The sequence below is a fragment of the Helianthus annuus genome, chromosome 10 (assembly GCF_002127325.2).
Source record: "Helianthus annuus cultivar XRQ/B chromosome 10, HanXRQr2.0-SUNRISE, whole genome shotgun sequence".
NCBI lineage: Eukaryota > Viridiplantae > Streptophyta > Magnoliopsida > Asterales > Asteraceae > Helianthus > Helianthus annuus.
This window is the reverse complement of record NC_035442.2, coordinates 178,275,509-178,297,408: the sequence shown is the minus strand read 5'-3', so window position 1 is coordinate 178,297,408 and position 21,900 is coordinate 178,275,509. Positions and strand designations below refer to the sequence as shown.

Here is a 21,900-nt window from a genome sequence, read left to right as displayed (position 1 = left end):
ACGCTCTACCTATGGATATTCTATTTTTCTAGGCGGTAATTTAATCTCATGGAGTGCTAAGAAGCAACCGACTGTTTCACGTTCAAGTTGTGAATCTGAATATCGCGCCATGGCGAATACTGCTGCGGAAATTGTTTGGATAACTCATCTTCTTCAGGAACTTCATGCCTTGCCTGATGCACGTCCAACCATCCTCTGTGATAATCAAAGTGCAATTTTTCTCACTCAAAACCCGGTTTCACACAAACGAGCGAAGCATATAGATCTTGACTATCATTTCTTACGGGAGTTGGTTACCGCTGGAAAACTCATAACCAAGTTCGTTCCTACCAAGCTTCAGGTGGCGGATATCTTCACTAAAAGTCTACCAAGTTCTCAATTTCATAAGTTTCGACAGATGCTACGCATTGGTCCCCCACCGTTCCGCTTGCGGGGGGATGTTAGATAATAATTTATATATTGTGTCTTATGTTTAATTATAATTTGTAGAGGTCCTTAAGTGTAATTTTATATCCCTATATAATGGGGTTGTAACTCTCTTCTATTCAAGTCAAGAAATAATATCCATTTATTCAAAACTTAAATAAGTGAAACCGGTAGTAACTTGTTAACATGACAAGATAAACACCAACAGAGAGTATAATCAAACCAACGGTGGTATACCAAGACAACAAATCCTTAAAGAAAATGCATCCAAGCATTCCTCAAGCCACACTGAAAACCAGATACTAATCGACCACTTGTAACCATCAACAATTTACAATCTAGTAAACTAGGAAGAGTACAAACTAATATGAGAACTAAGGACTTGGTCACCATACTCTGTGGGTGCTAATTGTGCAAATCAACTTCTTGAAGGAACATAGTTGACCATCCTGGATGACTTTGAGACTTCGAGTAGTAAAGATGCATGCCCATGAAAATCACATTAGCGTTACAGACTGTGGTTCATACTCAAGTGTTAATAATATATGTACAAAAGGACGGAATCAAAAAAGGAATACAAATAAAAATGAACTTACATCATCACTTGAAGAACAAAGAAGTTTTTCTTGATCAGGGATTCCTGAAATAAGCACGCCATTTGTTGAGATATGGCATGTCACTTGGTTTCATGTTTGGAATATCATGATCTTGAAGGAGTCTGATTATTTCTGTAGTCTCACCTAAAAACTGGGCCGCATCTTTGACACTGGCCCGCCTTTCCTTTCTCCCAGACATGTAGTGACATTTCATTATTATGATTTGTGGTAAGTTGGTGAGACAAGCTGCAATTATGTCGACGATCATTGATGATAAGCTATCAAATAGTTCCTTATGGCTCACGGTGCCATCATCAATGTTGGTGCCGTACCTACGTATAATTGTTTCGGTTATACGGTCCATCGAGTTGAAACAAATACGCCTGTGCGTCGCATCATCACCGTCTGCATCATCATTCCAGCAGAACTCCAAGTGATTTTTAGCCTTCTCCCTGAACCATTTAACAATCTGTCCAGGTGGATCGTTTTGAGAAGCAGGGTTTTGCAACTCGTTTCCTAACCATTTTTTGGTGAATCTAATTTCTTTCCACAAAGTTCCAGCTGCATGTTGACGAATTACGTGATCATAAATAACATCCAGGCTTTTTTCCACCAATGTGACATATACTAGACCTTCCCTAACACATTCCAACAAACAATCAACTTTCTCCTTTTCGATTTCAGGTAGAGAAACCGCAATCGTTGTAAGGGTTACCACATTTAAACTCCAACAATCATCATCATCATCATTAGTCTGGTCAAATACTGCAACTCCATGAAAACCAACCGTAGAGTTTTCTCGAATGAGCTTTATTAGATAATTAGGTTGGCCTTTTGCACCCTTTTGTATCAATGGGTTCACTGATTTTGAAAAGCCTTCCAATGTTCTCTTACCAACCCACATCCCATTTTCAAAATACAAAATATATGGGTTAATATCTATGATTACATCTTGGTGAAACCTCTCATCTTCTCTCAATGAATTAAACATGGACTTCAGATAATCGAAACAATAAGAGACGCATATCACAAACACTAACGGAATCAAGGCTATTATCTTGCACAACACCACAACTCCCTCCTGAAGTTGTATACATATGCAGAGAATTAGCCTTTTGGAAGTGCGGCTATGAAATGGGAGTCTTATACTAGCTCGTTTCCAATCATTTAACTTATGAGTCCAATGAGGTTCTACTTTAAAGACCTTAAAGTGGATTGAAAAGGACGTTTTAAATTCTAAGGTTGCAAAACATCTAGAAAGTGGTACAATTGTACCAATCAGGACTCCGATAGATTGTACTATGAGAATTACTAGCATGGACCAGCCATAATCCGAACCATAGTCCTTAGCCAACATGGCTTTAATAGTCCCGGACATAGTATAAGTGTGTAAGATGGTGACTAATAGACATATTACCCCAGAAGCAGATGTTGGATGAAAGCAAGCTGTTATGAAATGGAGGCAGCTGCCACTTTCTACCATCATCCAATGGTTTCTCACATGGTTTTGTAGCTTCTCAACTGTTAATATTTCTCCTGGTGATGGTTGCATGTGTTGTGAAGCTTTCTCAAGACCATATCGGTAATCTGAGTCCAAAATCTGTTTGGATTTTAGAATCGCCAAAGATGAACATATATATACTATCAACAAGAAAACTAACAAAACCACATAAATAAAGGGTAATACAGGATTAGGATGGGTACTTATATGTGTAGGTGAAGTAAGTTGTATGATACGGGGGTCTTCTTTATGGGTTGATATGGATACAGCTCCCGTTTGCATTTGAATGCAAACATTCACGACCAACGTGATTACAAGAATCCCCAAAGCTGTGATGTTTGACAAAAGCTCATTGCTCTCCATGGTTCCTAAACAAGGCAGTAAATTAGCCATCATGGTACACATAAAGGCCATGCTTCCGAGCTTTGCCACTTGGTCCACATAACCCGGCATGGAACCACTTAGATCCACAGGTAACTTCATTGCAACAGATATTACCGTAAGAGAAGCAGAATTAATTGTGAAATATTTAGACGGAAACCATAGCATTCTGCTACGTAAACCATGTAATAAATCAGCTACCATGAAAAGGATGCAAACTAGAGACGCTAACGCGATGTACATCCCAATCCATAACATAGGTGCGCTTAAACGGTCTTCGAGTTCTGATCGGTATACAAACTTTAGGTATCCCAACAATGAATCTGTAATATTGTTAGGAATATTGTAGACATCAGTGAGTCTATCCACAATATTAAGATACTCATGTGTTGAGTTATAAGCCATGACTCCTTGGAAAGAAACTTATGATTTGATGTGATGGAGATAAACTGAAGTTGGATGTAGGAATTGTCAAAGAAACAACGAACAGATGATAAACTCTCACACAATCTCACATGCAGATCATCAACACAATGATCTGCTACTCACAAAGATAGATCAGACAGATCTCAACAAGAGATCTAACTGATCTAACAAAGTCAACCCTGGAGAGAGAGAGAGAGAGATCTGGTACGTACTTAAGAGAGAGAAAGAGTAATGTGTGCGTAAGTCAAATGACATCCACACTGTCCTTTATAAAGCCTGAACAAAGCCAAGTCTTGAGCTGCAACAAATCCAAAGGCCATCTTCTCTAAACAGCCCAGCAACATATCATCAGCAACAAAGTTGAAGACCCAATCCAATCTGTAACAAAACAAATAACTAATAAAATATTCAAAACATAAAATAAATAAAATGTAAAATAATGAAATTGAGTTTATCTATATTACTGTATAATACATTTCCTTTGACTTTTTAAATAACTAACTGTGAGAACTCAATCACTTAATTTTATTCATAACAATAAGATACAATATATAGGCCTACAATACAAAGAGTACATGGAAACTAAATATTACATAATCAATTACAATATTTGTGTAGATAATCTCGGACATAATTTCGTAAATCATTTACTGATTTACGTTAGCTATTACCCCCCGTCAATCGAACAGGTGGGGGACCAACACGAAGTAATCCCCGAAATTTTTCAAATGGAGGACGAGAGAGACTTTTCGTGAAAATGTCCGCCCAACCTGGAGATTGGATGGAACAAACTTTGTATGTAGGTGCCCGGAGGAGACGAGTTCTCGAACGAAATGATAATCAATATCAATGTGCTTGGCACGCTTATGGGAAACCGGATTTTGGCTGAGGAAAATAGCGCTTTTGTTGTCACAGAGTAGAGTAGGACGAGCCATGGGAAGCGCATGCAGCTCACGAAGAAGATGAGTGAGCCAAATGATTTCAGCTGCGGTATTTGCCATAGCACGATACTCAGACTCACAACTAGATCTGGAGACTGTGGGTTGTTTCTTTGCACTCCAAGACACAAGATTGCCGCCTAAGTAAATGGAGTATCCATAAGTAGATCGCCTTGTTTCTATGCAACCGGCCCAGTCAGCGTCAGAATAGCCAACTAAAGTAGTAGTATCAGGTTTGGAGAAAGTCAACCCAAAAGTAATCGTGCCCTTGACATAGCGAAGAATCCGCTTAACCGACTGAAAATGCGAAATTGTTGGAGCTTGTAGATCAGGTCTGGTGATAGTGAGATATTGAAGGGCCCCGACGAGTGACCGGTAAAGAGTGGGGTCATGAAAGGGAACACCTTTGCTGATAAAGGTGTCCGTCGTGGCAAGCGGGGTTGCCACAGGTTTAGCATCCAGAAGACCGGCACGCGCAAGTATGTCATGAGCATACTTAGCCTGACTGATAAAGATCCCTGTGTCAGAATGAGAAACTTCGAGCCCCAAAAAATAACCAAGCGAACCTAGATCTTTAACAGAGAACTCCTTGTGCAAACGAGTAACAAATGTTTGTATGAGAGAAGAGTCACTACCGGTGAGGATAATGTCATCAACGTAAACAAGGAGGTAGATAATCGCAACCCCTTTCTTAAAGACAAAAAGAGATGTATCAGCTTGGCTGCAAACGAAACCATTTGAAATCAAGAAGCTGCTGAAACGCTGAAACCAAGCGCGTGGTGCTTGTTTTAGACCATAAAGAGCTTTCTGTAGGCGACATACATGATTCGGAAAACGAGAATCCACAAACCCAGTAGGTTGTTCCATATACACGGTCTCGGTCAGATTTCCATTCAGAAAGGCATTTCGAACATCCAACTGCCTTAATGGCCAACCATAAATAGTGGCAAGAGCAAGAACAACCCGCACAGTAGAGGCTTTAACAACTGGACTGAAAGTGTGAGAAAAATCAAGTCCTGGAACTTGAGTGAACCCTTGCGCTACCAACCGAGCCTTATATCGATCAATGGAATCATCGGCTTTAAATTTTGTTCGGAAAATCCACTTTGAACCAACAATGTTTGCATTGGAAGGTCGAGGAACTAGAACCCAAGTTTTATTTTTGTGTAAAGCATCCAGCTCTTCCTCCATAGCAGGAACCCATTTAGAGTGCTTCGCTGCGGATTTATAACCACGTGGGTCATGAGCTGCAAGAAGCGCATAATGTAAAGCACCTGAAAATAAACATAAGTTAGCAAAATATTTAGGTTTGAAGATGCCATTTTTGGATCGAGTTCTCATAGTATGTGATGGCATCGGCGGCACAGGAGGTCCCGGAGTAGGGCTAGGTTCAGGTGTAGGCTGAGGTGGTTCGGGTTCTGGTGGATTTTGGGAAGAGGAAGGTGGTGTAGGGGATTGGGTCGAAGATGAAGGATGGGTGGTGGGTGAATTGTGGGCCAAAGTAGATGGGTTGTGGGAAGTGATTGGCGGGTGTGCGGTATGAGTTGAGGAAACGGAACTGGTAGAAGTGGAGTGGGCCGAACAAAGGGGACAAGGATCAGAATTGGGCTCAGAGGTAGCAGCGGGTAGGACTGGAGCTGAAGGAGAATGATGTATGATGGCCGGTTGATTTGGTAGCGGAATGGAGGGTAAGGTCTCATCAAAGTTCGAGAAAACTAATGTAGCTTCATCAACCGGTTTGATAGAGCCACTAAAAGGATAAGTGTCTTCGTCAAATTGAGCATGACGCGTTATGTAAACCTTATTTGACCGAGGGTCAAGACAACGATATCCTTTATAGTTAGCATCATAACCTACAAAAATACATTCGGCACTTCTAGGTGATAACTTATGTTTGGCATAATCCCATAGATACGGGAAGACACGACACCCGAAGACACGAAAGGTGGAGTAGGTTGGGGTATGGCCGAATAGTAGTTCAAAGGGGGATTTAAAATCCAGTAGGGTCATAGGAAGATGGTTGATGATGAAGGTTGCCGATGAAAAGGCATCGGTCCATAAGTTGGCGGGGGCATGGGAATTGAAAAGCATCGCAAGACTTGTTTCTGTAATGTGTCTATGTTTTCGCTCGGCTCGACCATTTTGTTCAGGCGTATGCGGGCAGGAGAGTCGATGATGGATGCCATGATCATGGAAAAACTTCTGAACTCTGTGGTTTGTGAATTCAGTTCCACCATCACTCTGAAAGGCTTTGATTTTTCTGGACAATTGATTTTGGACAAAAGGTGCAAAAATTAACAAGGCATCATAAAATTCAGATTTTTGCTTTAGCGGATAAAACCAAGTAAAGCGAGAAAAATCATCAATAAATATAGCATAATAACGATAGCCATATGATGAAGCAACAGGAGAAGGACCCCAAAGATCACAATGTATTAAATCCAAAGCATGCTCAGAACGTTTATTATTCAAACCAAAAGGCAAACGATGTGATTTTGATAATTGACAAGGAGAACAAATATTCGGTTTTGGCAATAAAGACGTAACAAATAAGGAACCATGTCTATGTAATCTAGAAATAGTATCAAAAGAAACATGTCCTAAACGGTCATGCCAACGTTTAAAAGATGCTTTGAGATGATGATTTGAATAGGAAGCAACAAACGCATGATTTCCCTCCCGAAGAACATATAGCCCATTCTCACAAGTCCCTTTTGCCAGGATTTCCTTGGTGTTTCGATCCTGAATGTGAAAAAAGTTGTTAGAAAAAGAACATCAACGGGAGAATCATTGGTTAGGCGACTAATGGAAAGAAGACGTTTAGTGAGATGTGGAACAACAAGAACATTTTTTAGAGAAATATTTTTGTTAAGGGAAGTTGTGCCGATATTGGTTACGGGTAAGGTTTGACCATTTCCAAACCGAACTAAATCATTTGGTTTTGCGGAATTAGCATTGGTAAGATCTTTGACATAGGGAGTCATATGAGCCGACGCACCTGTGTCACCGGTCCAATCTGGGTATTCTTCAGTCACATGACATGACACTGAGCTTGAAAAGCCTGGGCCAAGTTTGCATCAAGAGGAGCGGCTTGGTTAGTAAAGGAAGCCAAATTTGGACACGTATTTGCATAGTGACCATCTTTCCTGCATAATTGACAATGAGGGGGTCGTTTGCCACGACCGCGACCAGAATTTCGGCCACGACCACGACCCCGATTAGTATAAGAGGATCCTAAAGAGGAACGAGATGTGTTACCAGAACGGGACTGCTGAGCAACAAAGGCAGCCTGAGGAGTATTCTGACTGTGAAGGGATGTCATAAAGGTTTCTTGATTTTCTGCTTTCCCAAGCAATTCACGAAAGGATGAAGTGCCTAAGGCACGGTGGGTTGTGGAGAAGTGTTCAAAAGTGGTTCCAAGGCCACATAAAAACCAATGACATTTATCAGTTTCATCGACCGGGTGACCTATAGCAGCAAGTTGGTCACATATGGTTTTAAATTTTCGGCCAAACTCAGCAACAGAGGAAGAACCTTTTTGTAGCATACGCAGATTATCACGTAAGATATGCATACGGTCAGTGGAACGATGACTATACGCTGTTTCCAAAGCAAGCCAAATCCGACGAGCATTAGAGATGCCAATAATTTCGGACATGGCTTCCTCGGAGAGAGAGGACTGAAGAAAGAGACATACCGATTGATCCTTGGTTAACCATTCGGTACGAGCAGGGTTTGGGACAGGTTTATCGACCTCAAGAACAGTTTCGGGTGGTATGGAAGTGGTGCCGTCAACATGTCCAATCAACTTCTGAAGAGTAAGAACCAGAGAGACTTGTTGGGACCATGCTAGGTAGTTTGTGGAGTTTAGTTTGAGAGGTATGAAGTGAAGGAGGGAATGGAGAGGGGTTTCGGTGGTATTGGGTGTCGATGTGGCCATGGAATTTTTTATAAGGATTGTGGCAGATAAAGTTTGGGCAGATACCAAAACACAGACCAAAAAATTGATATGGCAAGCACGATTGGAAAAAAAAAAGGTTGCTAACACAGACAAAAAATAATTCTTGTGTGATTTGGTCAATGAAGCGGTTCGGTGGTCAAAAAGAAGAATAAGCAAAGAATATTGTGGTGGTGGGGTTGGCAACAAATAAAGAAAGAAGATGAGTGACGGCAAAGTGGCGGTGGTTATAGAAGATTAGTGACGGCAGTAGGGTAGAGCCGAGAAGAAAAAGAAAAAACAAAGGAGGAGGGATCGCCCGTTTAGGTTGATACCATTTGAGAACTCAATCACTTAATTTCATTCATAACAATAAGATACAATATATAGGCCTACAATACAAAGAGTACATGGAAACTAAATATTACATAATCAATTACAATATTTGTGTAGATAATCTCGGACATAATTTCGTAAATCATTTACTGATTTACGTTAGCTATTACTAACATCTATATATGATTACACAAATGTTGTCACTATTATAGTATATTCCAACTATTTATTTGTAGAGCAACTTAGAAGGTTTTATGCATTGAATACACATCAGATAACTTTTGACCCGTTGCCTTTTTGTTAGATCTTTTAACATAACCCGTTTGACCAGTTAGAGATACAACACAGCCCAATTATAAGTAAACGGGTCGAATATGTCACCTCTAACATTTGCGTTTTTTTCATTTATTTGTTAATTTTGTTCTTCTTGTTTCTTTTTCTATTATATTTCTGTTAGTTTTTGAGTTTCTTTTTTTTGTTTGGACATTTCGTTATGGTAGGTATTGGAAGAAGCAGTTGGTCATTGCTAAGGATGCATGGCGTGTTGATAGTCTCTGCTACAGGATATATCTGAGCTTTAGACTTTTGGATGGAACATCACGATTTCAAGAACTCCATGATATTGTTAAAGAGGCAAAAATTAAGTTGGAAACTGAGCAAAATGGCCCGTGGCATTGTAAGCAGACTTGCTGTTGCAGCTGAAGTTCAAACACTGTGTACTACTGTGATCCAAAAAGCCGATGAATTCTCTGCTACAGTTTCTAGCACGACGTGAAGGCACTCAAATGATGAAGATGATCGAGTTGCCGCTGACCATCATCAATACCACAAGGATCTCAAGCGCTAATGATCAAGTCATTCACGAGCATAACTCAAGGGGGAGCCTATGTTAAGGGGAAGTTTGTGTTGGTGCACTTGTGTCTGTACTTTGTCTGTATTCGGTCTGTATGTAAACGATGTCCTAAATCAGTCTGTAAGTTGACCAAGTCAACTATCCTCCTAGTTTGACTTGGACAACATGATGTTGTCTGGATCGAAGGATAGCCTCGAAGGATACTGCTAATCCTTCGAGGTGCTCGAAAGATATGGTTCGACCATGGTTCGACCATTAGGCATCGAAGGATGATCCTTCGATGTCCATGCTGATCTTTCGGACACATTGTCATCGACAGATGATCCTTCGGACCATCTATCGATCCTTCGACCAAGACCTGCTATGTATGGGTATAAATACCCATGCAGTGTGTTAGTGTTAGACAGATGCACATTTGGAGAGTTAGAGAAACTCTGCTGGAAAACACACACACACACATACTTTAGAGAGTTTGCAAACAAGATTGTAAACATTGTGCTTGTAACCGTAAACCTTCATACGTATTAATACAGTGGTGTTAATCGGTGAACTTTGTGTGTTCTTGTGTTTGTTCTTGCATCATCCCGGTTTGCCCGCTAGCTTGGATTCCGCACTCGCTAGTGGGTTAGTATAACAAGGTTTAGGTTTGTTCTCGATCCTCCGAGAAAAGGGACCTACAAGTGGTATCAGAGCCTCGCTCTTTACCTTGTTTAAAACCGGTTTGTTCAAGTTCTTGGTGTGTTTGGACACTTGGTTTAGCACCCGTTTTTGGTAGTTTTCTGCATAAAAACGCGTACTAAACCTATCGGGAGTGTTCGGGATCGGTTTGGGTAACATAAAAACTGTTTTTGTGAAACTTTGATTTTTCCGGCCGTATTCCGATCATCTTTCCGGTGACTGGACTTGGGGATAAGATTGCCTTTTTGGGTAAACTTTTTGAAAGTCAAAAAGTTGGTGAAAAAGTTGTTGACAGAAACATCCTTTCTGCCGAAAGTTGGCTCACCAACCACATCAACTTTTCACCAACCTGTCGTACTTTGTGTCAGTGTGTCAGAGCTGTCGAAAGATATCCTTCGACATCGAAAGATATCCTTCGACATCTTTCGATCAAAGGCAGCTCGAAAGATAAGCATCCTTCGAGTAGTCTTTCGAAGTCTAAGGGTTATCCTTCGTAGTTGGAATCTTTTCGAAAGTTGGTTGTCCGAAAGATAAGGATTCATCTCGAAAGATAAGGATCTTTCATTGTGAATCTTTCGAGATCAGTATTCGAAAGATATAGATCTTTCGAACTGTGAATCTTTCGTGATAATCAGTCGAAAGATAAGGATCTTTCATTGAGAATCTTTCGAAGGCTTTGCTCGAAACTCAACAGTAATCTTTCGATCACTGTTGATCCTTCGAACAAGTCTTGATCTTTCGATCAGATTGTATCCTTCAATTGTTGTCTGTTTGCTGTTAACAGTTTGTGGTGTGTAGGTTATTTATTAATTTTCGATCACAATGAGTTGCACAAGTCCTTGGGATTGGAGTACGGATCCACAACCAGATCTGAAACAGATGTCGATGGCTGAATATATGACGAGTGCCATTCCAAAACAACAACAATCAATAAGTTCGTGTCAATGGGCTTTGGTATCCAATCAAAGTCAAAGTCTTCAGAATCTTCTGATTAGTGAGAGTGAAACAGGCAGTAACAATCGTCCACCAAAGCTGAACCACATGAACGATTTTCCGTCATGGAAAGGCCGCTTTCACACATATGTTCAAGGACAAAGCACCGACCTTTGGATGTGTTTTGTCAATGCATTCAATGAAAGTCTTGAAAGTAGAGCATCCACTTCAGAAGGTTACGCCAATATGCTTGAAAATGACAAGAAGGCTTATGAATTGGAGAAAAAGGCATATGCCATACTTACTCAAGCACTCAACAAAGACATCTACCATCAGTTTTCATATTGCAAGACCACGAAAGCATTGTGGGATGCCTTAGTTGCTAGAGGAGAAGGCAATGCAGCTGCTCGAAAGTCTAGGCATGATTTGTTGAAGAAAGAATTTGAATCTTTTCAGTTTTTGGAAAACGAGACTCTGAATGATATGACCACACGTTTCTATCATTTGATTAGTGAAATGTGTGCTTATGGGGTGGCAGCTACTCAACAAGACATGGTGAACAGGTTTGCTGACGCCCTACCCCCAAAATGGAGTTCGTTTATTGAGCTGTTGAAGCATACTAAAGCTCTAGATGAGATTAACATCTATGAGTTCATTCAGAAGCTGGAACATAAAAATGATGAAGAAATTAGGAAAGCAAGGCGTGCTCCAGCTCCTCAGAATACAGAAATGTATTTGCCTGGTTTTGGTCCTTCAGCTAGTTCTGTTCAGCAACCGAAGCTTCAAACTGCTTTTGTGTCCAATACAAGTTCCTTTCCATTTCCTCAATCAACAGCTGCTCCACCACAACCTCAATTCGATCCGAGGTCCTATATTCCTGTTCCAACACAGCCACAACCACAACCTCAACAACAACAACAGCAAGCTCACTATACAAGCAATCCTCAACCTCAATCCCAAAGTCATCATACAATCCGAGTCGACAACTCAAATCTTTCACACCTTAGTATTGAAGTTGCTAAGGAACATATGGAAATTATTAACACCATGGTCAGTGCTTACTGTGGTTTGGTAGCTGGTCAGCTTGGAAACATCAACATGACCAATGAAGATTATGATCAGATCGACAAGGAAGAAATGGAGTTGATGGATATTAAATGGGCTTTTGCTAGTGCGGTTAGAAGGGCAAAAGATTTCATGGCGAGAACTGGAAGAACTTCGTTGGAAGGAAAGAAAAACACGAAGTATGGGTTTGATATTAATGCCGTCACGTGCTTTAATTGTGGCGAGAAAGGGCACTTTAAACGTGAGTGCACTCGACCAACAAAACACGGCAATCATAACCCCTTCAGAAACCAGACAAATGTGAATGCCCAACAAGAAAACCGTGAGAGGAGGATGGTGGCAGTGAACAACAATCAGGGACAGCCTGGAACTACCAATCACAATCGGGCTTTGGCTGTTCAAGCTGATGAAGGATGTGACTGGTCAGTGCAGTTTGGTGAAGGTGATCAAGGAAGTGGAACTGCATTGTATGCTAAAGTCATCGAGCAGGTTCATAAAGAAGAATCTTCTGGGAGCGATGACAGTTCTGGTTATTCGGGCAGTTCGGATGAAGAAGGCTCTGTTTCTGGGGATAATCACTCAGAGCCTGATGAGGAGGAAGAAAGTGAAGACATTCAGGATCTTCTGAATGAAGCTGATGAGCTTAAATGTCAGAAATCAATTCTGATTAGGAAGGCTGCTGCTACATCGACGGAAATGGAAAAGCTATTTTCTGAAGATGGAGCTTTTTCTTTTCAATCTGCCTTTATGGCAAACGGCTCAGCCTCTACTAGTCAGGTAACTTCTGAACCTCCTGTCCCTAGTATTTGTAACTCATGTGCAGAGATGAAGCTTGAATCAGAAAAGCTTCATAGTCATAATCAGAATTTGGTTATTGAACTGTCGAAATGCCAAGAGGCAAACATGGCTTTAACCCGGAATGAAAAAGAATTTAAATCTGTAATAGAAACATTAAAGAAAAATGTGTCCGAGGTTAACAAAGTAGTTTACCACAAACAAGTAAGTATAAATGAGTACATTAACCTTGTGGAAGAAACTAAGAAGCAATTAGCCATTGCCCAATGCAAGCATGATGCGATCAAACAGAAATTGGATAGTTATTCTAACTCCCGATTTGTGCTTGATCACATCATAGACGTTCAACAACTGAAAGGTAACGTGAAAGGTGTAGGGTATAAGGCGTGTCCACCCCCTTTGATGGACAACTATACCAAGATGCCCGATGAAGAGGAAATGCCTCGGTATGAATCCAGTGTGCCTTTGAACTTTGAGGAATTTTCTACTGGCCTAGGGTTCAAATCGGACAGTTCTTCAAACACAGCCCCTAAGGAACCAGAAACTTCACCATCCATGAAACAAAGTCCTCCAATTATCGAGGACTATGAGACATCGGATGATGAATCAGATGTGGCTGTGAGTGAACAGGATAACTCACTTAACAAGATGAAAGGAGTTGTCATTCCCATTGAGAATCACATCCTTTGTGATCCTGATACTCCTGAGGCTTCATCTGTTGAGAAGCAAGTGATTGATCCTGTCAAGGTTGATAAGACAAGTGTGTCTACTGTTAAAAGCAGTAATGTGTTGTACACTTTGGTCGGAGATAATAAAATCTACTCAGATCATGTTTTTCCAATTAAAAATGTAAATAAATCTTTGATTGACAAAGTCTTTGAAGACAATACAAATAAATTTTTGGGAAAAACACTTCCAGGAATTGTGGTAACACAATGTGATCCAATTCCTAAGGCTGAGATTAGGAAACAATTTGGCAATCAAAAATCTCCAACCACTCGACAACCTACTGCTTCTAAGGGTAAACAACCACAACGAGTTCCAAAGCCAAAGGGTAAAGTTGAATCAAAAGGAGCTCGTGACATGAAGAAAGGAAAAGATGTTAAGTTTGTAGCATCAAGAGGTACAGATAAAATTGAGACTTTTGAAAACAAATCAAATACTGATTTTGTACAACAAGTCAAAATTTTGAAACGAAACAGTGATAACAATTACACCCAACACACAAACGGGTGTGATGAAAAAGCAAGTACCTCAGGTTCTACAAGATCGACATCTGGTAGTCGATCAAGTTCTCCTAAGTCTGTTGAAAGGAGAACTTGTTTCAAATGTGGAGAAATTGGGCACATTATCAGAAATTGCCCAAATGCTCCAAAGAAGAAAATGGTTGAAAAAGCTTCACCTGAAACAGTTCACCCTCAACGTCGGTCAGTTTCACCTAAACAAGATAAACGAACTGTAAAAGAACAAGAAACTAAACAACGACGTAAGAACATAAAAACTGTTGAAAAAGCTTTAAAATCTGAAGTTAAAACAGTTCAGAAGGAACCAAGTGTGTCACAACCTGTTAAACCAGAATCTTCAAAAACTGGTAGGCACAGACAAACTTGGTTACCTAAGTCGGGTGACAATTCAGGGGGAGCAGTTGTTCTTGAAAACCATCAAGAGATAGAGCTTACGTATCGTGATGCCAAGGGACGACCCAAGACCACTAAGGCTTGGGTCCCCATTCTCAACTGATGTGTTTATTTGACATGTGCAGGATGTTCTAGGAGGAACTATTAATAGTCATTGGATTGTTGATAGTGGGGCATCCAGGCACATGACTGGCGACTTACGACTCCTATACGACGTGAGAAATATTAGAGGAGGGTATGTTGCTTTTGCGGGTGATAAAGGAGGGTACATCACTGGAGAAGGAAGTATCTCCAATGGCATCGTGTGCTTTGATAAGATCAATTATGTGAAGCAAATTGATCACAATCTTCTCAGTGTGTCGCAAATCTGCGATAAAAAGTTCTCAGTGATTTTTGATGATGCTGGCTGTTATGTGCTGAAGCCTGGATTCAAAATTCCACAAGAATGGGTTCTCTTATCGGCTCCGAGAGTTAATGATCTTTATATTCTCGATATGAGCCAAGCGATTACTACATCTGCACAAGTTACTTGTTTTGTCTCAAAAGCCACAGAAAAGGAGTCTATATCTTGGCACAGAAGAATGGGGCACATTCACTTGAGAAAGATGAACCATTTGGTGAAAAATAATCTTGTGAATGGTGTGCCTGTTAGAAGTTTTCATCTACAAGATATCTGTGTCTCTTGCCAAAAGGGGAAGCAAACGAAGAAGTCTCACCCTTTGAAGAAAATCAACACTGTCAGCATGCCACTCGAACGTCTTCATATGGACCTTTTTGGACCTATGAAGCACAAGACAACGTTTGGTGATGCTTATTGTTTAGTAGTTACTGATGACTACTCTAGATTTTCTTGGGTATCCTTTATGGCACACAAAAGTGAAACTCCTGGCATCCTCAAGGATCTTCTTACAATGTTGGAAAATCTCTATACGTTGAAAGTGAAAAGGATCCGAAGCGACAATGGAACTGAATTCAAGAATCAAGTTATGGATGAGTTTTGTACTTCTAAAGGCATTCTTCATGAGTACAGTTCTCGTTATACTCCACAACAAAATGGTGTCGCTGAGAGGAAGAATCGAACTATTATTGAAACTGCAAGAACAATGTTAGTAGAGTCGGAACTCCCTATTCAATTCTGGGGAGAGGCTGTATCGGCTGCTTGCTACACGTTGAACAGAGTTCTTACAGTTAAGAGACATGGCAAGACTTGCTTCGAACTCCTTCAGAGAAGGAAACCGGATCTTTCTTACCTTGAACCGTTTGGTGCTCCTTGTACTATGATTGAACCGGATGGAAAGTTTGGTGCACGAGCTATCGAGGGTTTCTTCCTTGGATATGCAACTCCGAATTTTCGTGTTTGGAATCTAGCTACCAAAAAGATTGAGCTATGGAGTGAAGTTAGGGTTCAAAGGTACACGAGTCCTGTTAGGGCTCCGGGTGATCCGTGGATGTTCGATTATGATGGGCTATTTGACTCCTTCAATCTGCCAACCTTTGACGAAGAATCAGCAGCGGCTCGAATGTTGTTAGAAAGTGACAACGCTGCTGTCTCGCCATTGGTTAGACCTATTGTTGTTGACCCTCAAGCTTCTACGTCAGTCAATAACATGGTTCAAAATGAGGTTTATGAAGATGCTGCTGATTATAATGACTCTTCTGAAGATGATGAATATCATGATGCAGCCGAAGGATCTTCAGCTCCAGCTGCTCCTGTTCAAGGTGCCTCTGGTGATACACCTCATACGCAGAATATAGATACTGCTGAAGGGAATGCATCCACTTCTAACCACATTCCTGGTGTGGAGTTGGTTGTTGATCTTAATCTGAACAATTTGGGTATCAATGCTCGTGTGCCAGATAATCCTGAAATGCGGATTCACGATACCCATCCCCAGCAGAATATCATAGGAGATGTCCATCGCGGTGTGCAGACGCGTAATCAGCTGAGAAACAACCGGAATGCTGGTTTGTATTCAGCTATAAGAGAGTCTGGTCAACAAAATGACTGGTCCTTCGCGTGTTATGTGTCACAAGAAGAACCAAAGTCGTGGAAAGAAGCATTGAAAGACAGTGCTTGGGTTGAGGCCATGCAGGAAGAATTACAGCAATTTCACAAGCTGGGTGTTTGGAAGCTTGTTGAAAAGCCTGAAAATTATAAGAAGATTGGCACTCGATGGGTCTTCAAATGCAAGAAAGACGACCGTGGAGTGGTTATTCGGAACAAAGCTCGTTTAGTCGTTCAAGGTTTTCGTCAGATAGAGGGTATCGACTACAACGAAGTCTATGCACCAGTTGCACGTCTGGAAGCTATTCGGATCTTTCTGGCTTATGCCTCATTCAAAGGATTCAAGGTTTACCAGATGGACGTCAAAAGTGCATTTTTACATGGTGTGGTTGAAGAAGAGGTATATGTCGAACAGCCTCCAGGTTTTGAAGATCCTGTTCATCCCGATCGGGTTTGGTTGCTCAACAAAGCTCTATATGGTCTTCATCAAGCGCCACGAGCTTGGTATGCAACCCTATCTACATATCTGTTGGAGAACGGTTTTCGAAGAGGTCTTATCGATTGTACTCTCTTCATCAAAGAACAAGATGGAGATCTTCTTCTGGTACAGGTATATGTTGATGATATTATTTTTGGTTCTACTAATGATGTTTTGTGTAGGAATTTCGAGCGCATCATGCAGGATAAGTTCGAGATGAGTGCTATGGGGGAAATGAATTTCTTTTTGGGCCTACAAGTGCAACAAACGGAGTCTGGGATATTCATTCATCAGACTAAATATGTTGGTGACATCTTGAGCCGGTTCCAGATGTCCGATGCAACGCCCATTGGTACCCCATTGCCAACTAATCACGGAATAACTCCTGACGTAAAGGGTGAACCTGTTAGCCCTTCATACTATCGCGCGATGATCGGATCCCTTATGTACCTCACAGCATCAAGGCCAGATATAATGTACCCAACATGCCTGCTTGCCAGATATCAAGTCAACCCGAAGGCCTCACATCTTGCAGCTGTCAAAAGGATTTTTCGTTATTTGAAGGCTTATCCAGACACCGGTCTGTGGTATCCTAGGGATAATAACTTTGACTTGGTCGCATTCAGTGATTCTGATTTTGGCGGATGTAAAATCGACGGCAAATCCACAACGGCTGGATGTCAGTTTTTAGGAAATCGCCTAGTCACATGGCAGTGCAAGAAGCAGACGTGTGTAGCTACATCAACATGCGAAGCTGAATACATTGCTGCCTCAAGTTGTTGCTCCCAAGTTCTTTGGATCCAACAACAAATGCGGGACTACGGTTTTGAATTCCTAACTACTCCTATTTACGTTGATAATTCTGCTGCTTTAGATATCACTAGAAATCCTGTGCAGCATTCAAAGACCAAACACATCGAAATCAAATATCACTTCATACGTGATTGCTTTGAGAAAAGGCTAATCGATGTTGTTAAGGTCCACACCGATGACCAACGTGCCGACTTATTTACCAAAGCATTTGACAAATCAAGATTTGACTTTTTATTATTGGTAAATGGCATTAAGGTCAAGCAAGAGTAAAACCAACATCGGAAAATCATTTTTGTAAATATCTTTGTGTTTTAAATTTATCTTAGTTTATTGATTTTAGGGGGAGTAAATCCAAATATCTGAAAATCCAAAAACATCGAAAAATTTCAAAAACACAAAAACAATAGAAAAACAAAAATGAGTTTCCTGGCGAGAAAAAGAGAAAATGATAGTACATCAGTGGTCTATCCAAACCTCTTTAAACCTTAAATGCAAAACGATAAGCAGCTCTATATAAGATGTATCGGTAGGCTCACAATCATTTTAAAGTGTGCAGGGTGATATAAATCTTAATCGACTGAAGATCAGGTGGGAACCATTCATTGGCATATGGTCTTAGTACCGAAATTTCGTTTGATAGATTGCCGAGGTTCTGAGATATTCGGTCTTTATGCTGCTTATCATCTGGGTATCATGGTTGTATCTTTTACCGAAAAATAACGGGGACGCAAGTCTAGATCTTCCATGATACTATACATACGTGTACATATTGCATACTGCATTCGACCTCAATAAGTGATAAACAATCACATGTCCAAATCAAATAAGTGATAAAATATCACATTTATCCGGGTGTCAAGTTCGTCTCTCTGCTGTACGGAAGTACTGACCTGTTCACGGACTTGCACCTGTGCCCTCATGCATATGAAATTCAAGTTCCTCATCAATAAGTGATTATATCACATAGGACTTGTTTTCAAATCAAAATAAGTGAGTATCTCACAATTTTATACGGTCAAACAGATGATAATCGGTATACTCACCGGTAAGATGAACTCTCGTGCATACCTTGATACGGGAATGTGTCGTGATGTGGATGAACACCGGTCGGTAAGTATAAATCATACATTAACGTATCCTCTAAACATGATTACATCTGATAAGTTGAGCTTAAGTGGACAACAATACCGATAATTGTTATAGGATGCTTATCTTAATGTTAACTAACTGAACAACAAGAGTGTTTTGGCATGACCGTACACTGATATGATTCTCTTACCCTCGAAACTCGCAAAAAGAATGTCTGTATATATTTATTTACTGCTTAACTTTTATTGTTTTTCTTTTAAACAGTTTCGTCGTTTGGTGCATATCAGCACGACATTAGCGGTGATGTCGTTTGATAACACTCAAAGGATATTAAAATTGTTGTCTTTTAATTTCAAAAACACACCTAAAATCTGTGTTTTAATATAAACTTTATAAAAGCCAAAAAGATTTTATTTCTGCTTTATTTTCGATCGTACGATGTTGGAGCTCAAGTCTTCGTTGCCTGAAACCTGAACGAAAACCAAACTGACTAAATCTTCATAAACGGTCGAAATTTGCATGTTTTGAAAGTTAGAATTTAAAATTTGAAAAATTTATTAAACTTTCAAACTGTCGGACGGTGCTTGATTGTGACATGGTCATTCGTGTGTCATTTGCTTATACTATGTTCCAAGCAGTTGTTCTCATTACGCGTTTAGATTTCTTGCATGTGCAGATTCTAAAGGCTAGGAGAACATGGTCGATGACAAGCTTTGGAATGAAGACACGACGAGAAGGCACTCAAAAGATGAAGATGATTGAGTTGCCGCTGGCTATCATCAACACCACAAGGATCTCACTTCATAAAGTTAAAGTATTTCACGAGCATAACTCAAGGGGGAGCTTATGTTAAGGGGGAGTTTGTTAACACACTGCCTACATGATACGGGTAGTTTGTTGATACACTCTCTGCTTTCAAGACGTGAAGACTTTGAAGATCCTCCGACCATGAAAACTTGAAAGGACATCAGAGTTTTGGAAACTCGAAGACCAAAGACTGTCGAAGTTCGAGACAAGTCTACATCTATAGAAGATAAAGACAAGATAAAGACAAAGCTACAGCCAAGGGGGAGTTTGTTGGTGCACTTGTGTCTGTACTTTGTCTGTATTCGGTCTGTATGTAAACGATGTCCTAAATCAGTCTGTAAGTTGACCAAGTCAACTATCCTCCTAGTTTGACTTGGACAACATGATGTTGTCTGGATCGAAGGATAGCCTCGAAGGATACTGCTAATCCTTCGAGGTGCTCGAAAGATATGGTTCGACCATGGTTCGACCATTAGGCATCGAAGGATGATCCTTCGATGTCCATGCTGATCTTTCGGACACATTGTCATCGACAGATGATCCTTCGGACCATCTATCGATCCTTCGACCAAGACCTGCTATGTATGGGTATAAATACCCATGCAGTGTGTTAGTGTTAGACAGATGCACATTTGGAGAGTTAGAGAAACTCTGCTGGAAAACACACACACACACATACTTTAGAGAGTTTGCAAACAAGATTGTAAACATTGTGCTTGTAACCGTAAACCTTCATACGTATTAATACAGTGGTGTTAATCGGTGAACTTTGTGTGTTCTTGTGTTTGTTCTTGCATCATCCCGGTTTGCCCGCTAGCTTGGATTCCGCACTCGCTAGTGGGTTAGTATAACAAGGTTTAGGTTTGTTCTCGATCCTCCGAGAAAAGGGACCTACAGTTTGTCAACACACTTCCTACATGAATCGGGGAGTTTGTTGATACACTTTCTGCTTTCATGACATGAAGACATTGAAGATCCTCCGACATAGAAGACATGAAAGGCAAATCACGCGAGTAGCGTCCAAGGGGGAGTTTGTTGATACATGATTGTGGACGCGACTCAACGCGACGTGATTCGATCAAGGACGCGACTTTCCTCCGTTGTGTACAAGATCAAACATGGGCCAAGATGGATAAAGGACTTAGATTTAGTCCTTGGGGTGAAACAAGACAAGAAAACAAGACATGGGCCTAAACCAAAGTCGGCGAAACAAGCTTCTGGGCCTCACTGTTTGGGCCTAAGCCCTGTTCGGCGAAACAGGCTGGAAGTCGACGAAACATACTGTTTCGTCGACATTGATTCTCTTTCGTCGACATCTGCTTCCCTTTCGTCGTCTATGTTTTGTTTCGCCAAGATCTGTTCTGTTTCGTATTGTCTGTTGCTATATATATCCTGATATCAGACAGAACTAGAGTGTGGAACACAGAGAACACATAGATACACAAGAACAGAGAGCACACACACACGAGAGAACTTTGAGAGTTTACAGAGTATATTTGTAAACATTGAGCTTGTAACCGATCTTTTCATACGTATTAATACAGAGGTGTTAATCGGTGAATCTTGTGTGTCATTATATTGCGTGTTCTATCTCAGTTTGCTTTCCCGGTTGGATTCCGCACAACCGGGTTGGTTTGTACACAAGGATTAGGCGACTAGATCCTCCTAGCCGGACCTACAATAGGTAGCTAGTGTGACTGTGATAGAAAATGTTTAGAATGCATGCAGTGACATGGACAACCGATCACACTTGATCAACGTTATTGGTGGTCAATTATTACTTTTGTGTTTTGAGTTGTGACCTGAAATAATCATATGAATGTTCTGTCATGTGTGGTAGGAAGTGGGGATTCGTACATACGCCATATGTTATTGAGAGCAAGAAAGAAGGGGTGGCACATGGTGGTTTTCAACAGCCGTAGTTGTGGTCATGGCCCTGTTACCACTCCTCTAGTATCAGTATTAATTACTTGAATAGATTGGAAACCCGTGTGTTACACAAGTTGAATAAAGGAATACAAATGAAGATTTAGAAATTATAAAACGATATTTTGAGATAAGATATGATTGAAGTTAACTATTTTAAGATATGATTGAATACAAAGGGGGGAAATAAAAGAAGCCGGAAAAAGAATCTTGGGCTCATAGAATTAAATTGTGATACGTGGCACAACCACTTATCTCATTGATTAATCTATGTATAACA

General features: G+C 40.6%; 1 protein-coding gene across 2 annotated transcripts; it reads right to left on the bottom strand.

Annotated features, from left to right (window-relative positions):
* Positions 1 to 586: 586 nt before the first annotated feature.
* On the bottom strand, positions 587 to 3,580 carry LOC110928627. Of its 2 annotated transcripts, none has more exons than XM_022171652.2 (2): positions 1,023 to 3,580; positions 587 to 941 (listed from the first exon to the last, which is right to left on the bottom strand). In XM_022171652.2, exon 1 carries the CDS (start codon positions 3,307 to 3,309, stop codon positions 1,057 to 1,059), a length of 2,253 nt encoding a protein of 750 aa, XP_022027344.1. In that variant the 5' UTR covers positions 3,310 to 3,580; the 3' UTR covers positions 587 to 941; positions 1,023 to 1,056. The 2 variants fall into 2 exon arrangements, with proteins under 2 accessions (XP_022027344.1, XP_035834736.1); XM_035978843.1 differs by having other exon boundaries at positions 587 to 891.
* Positions 3,581 to 21,900: the final 18,320 nt, after the last annotated feature.

Coding starts and splice junctions, on each gene's coding strand:
- LOC110928627 (XM_022171652.2), bottom strand. CDS start 3,309: ATGGCTTATAACTCAACACATGAGTATCTTAATATTGTGGATAGACTC.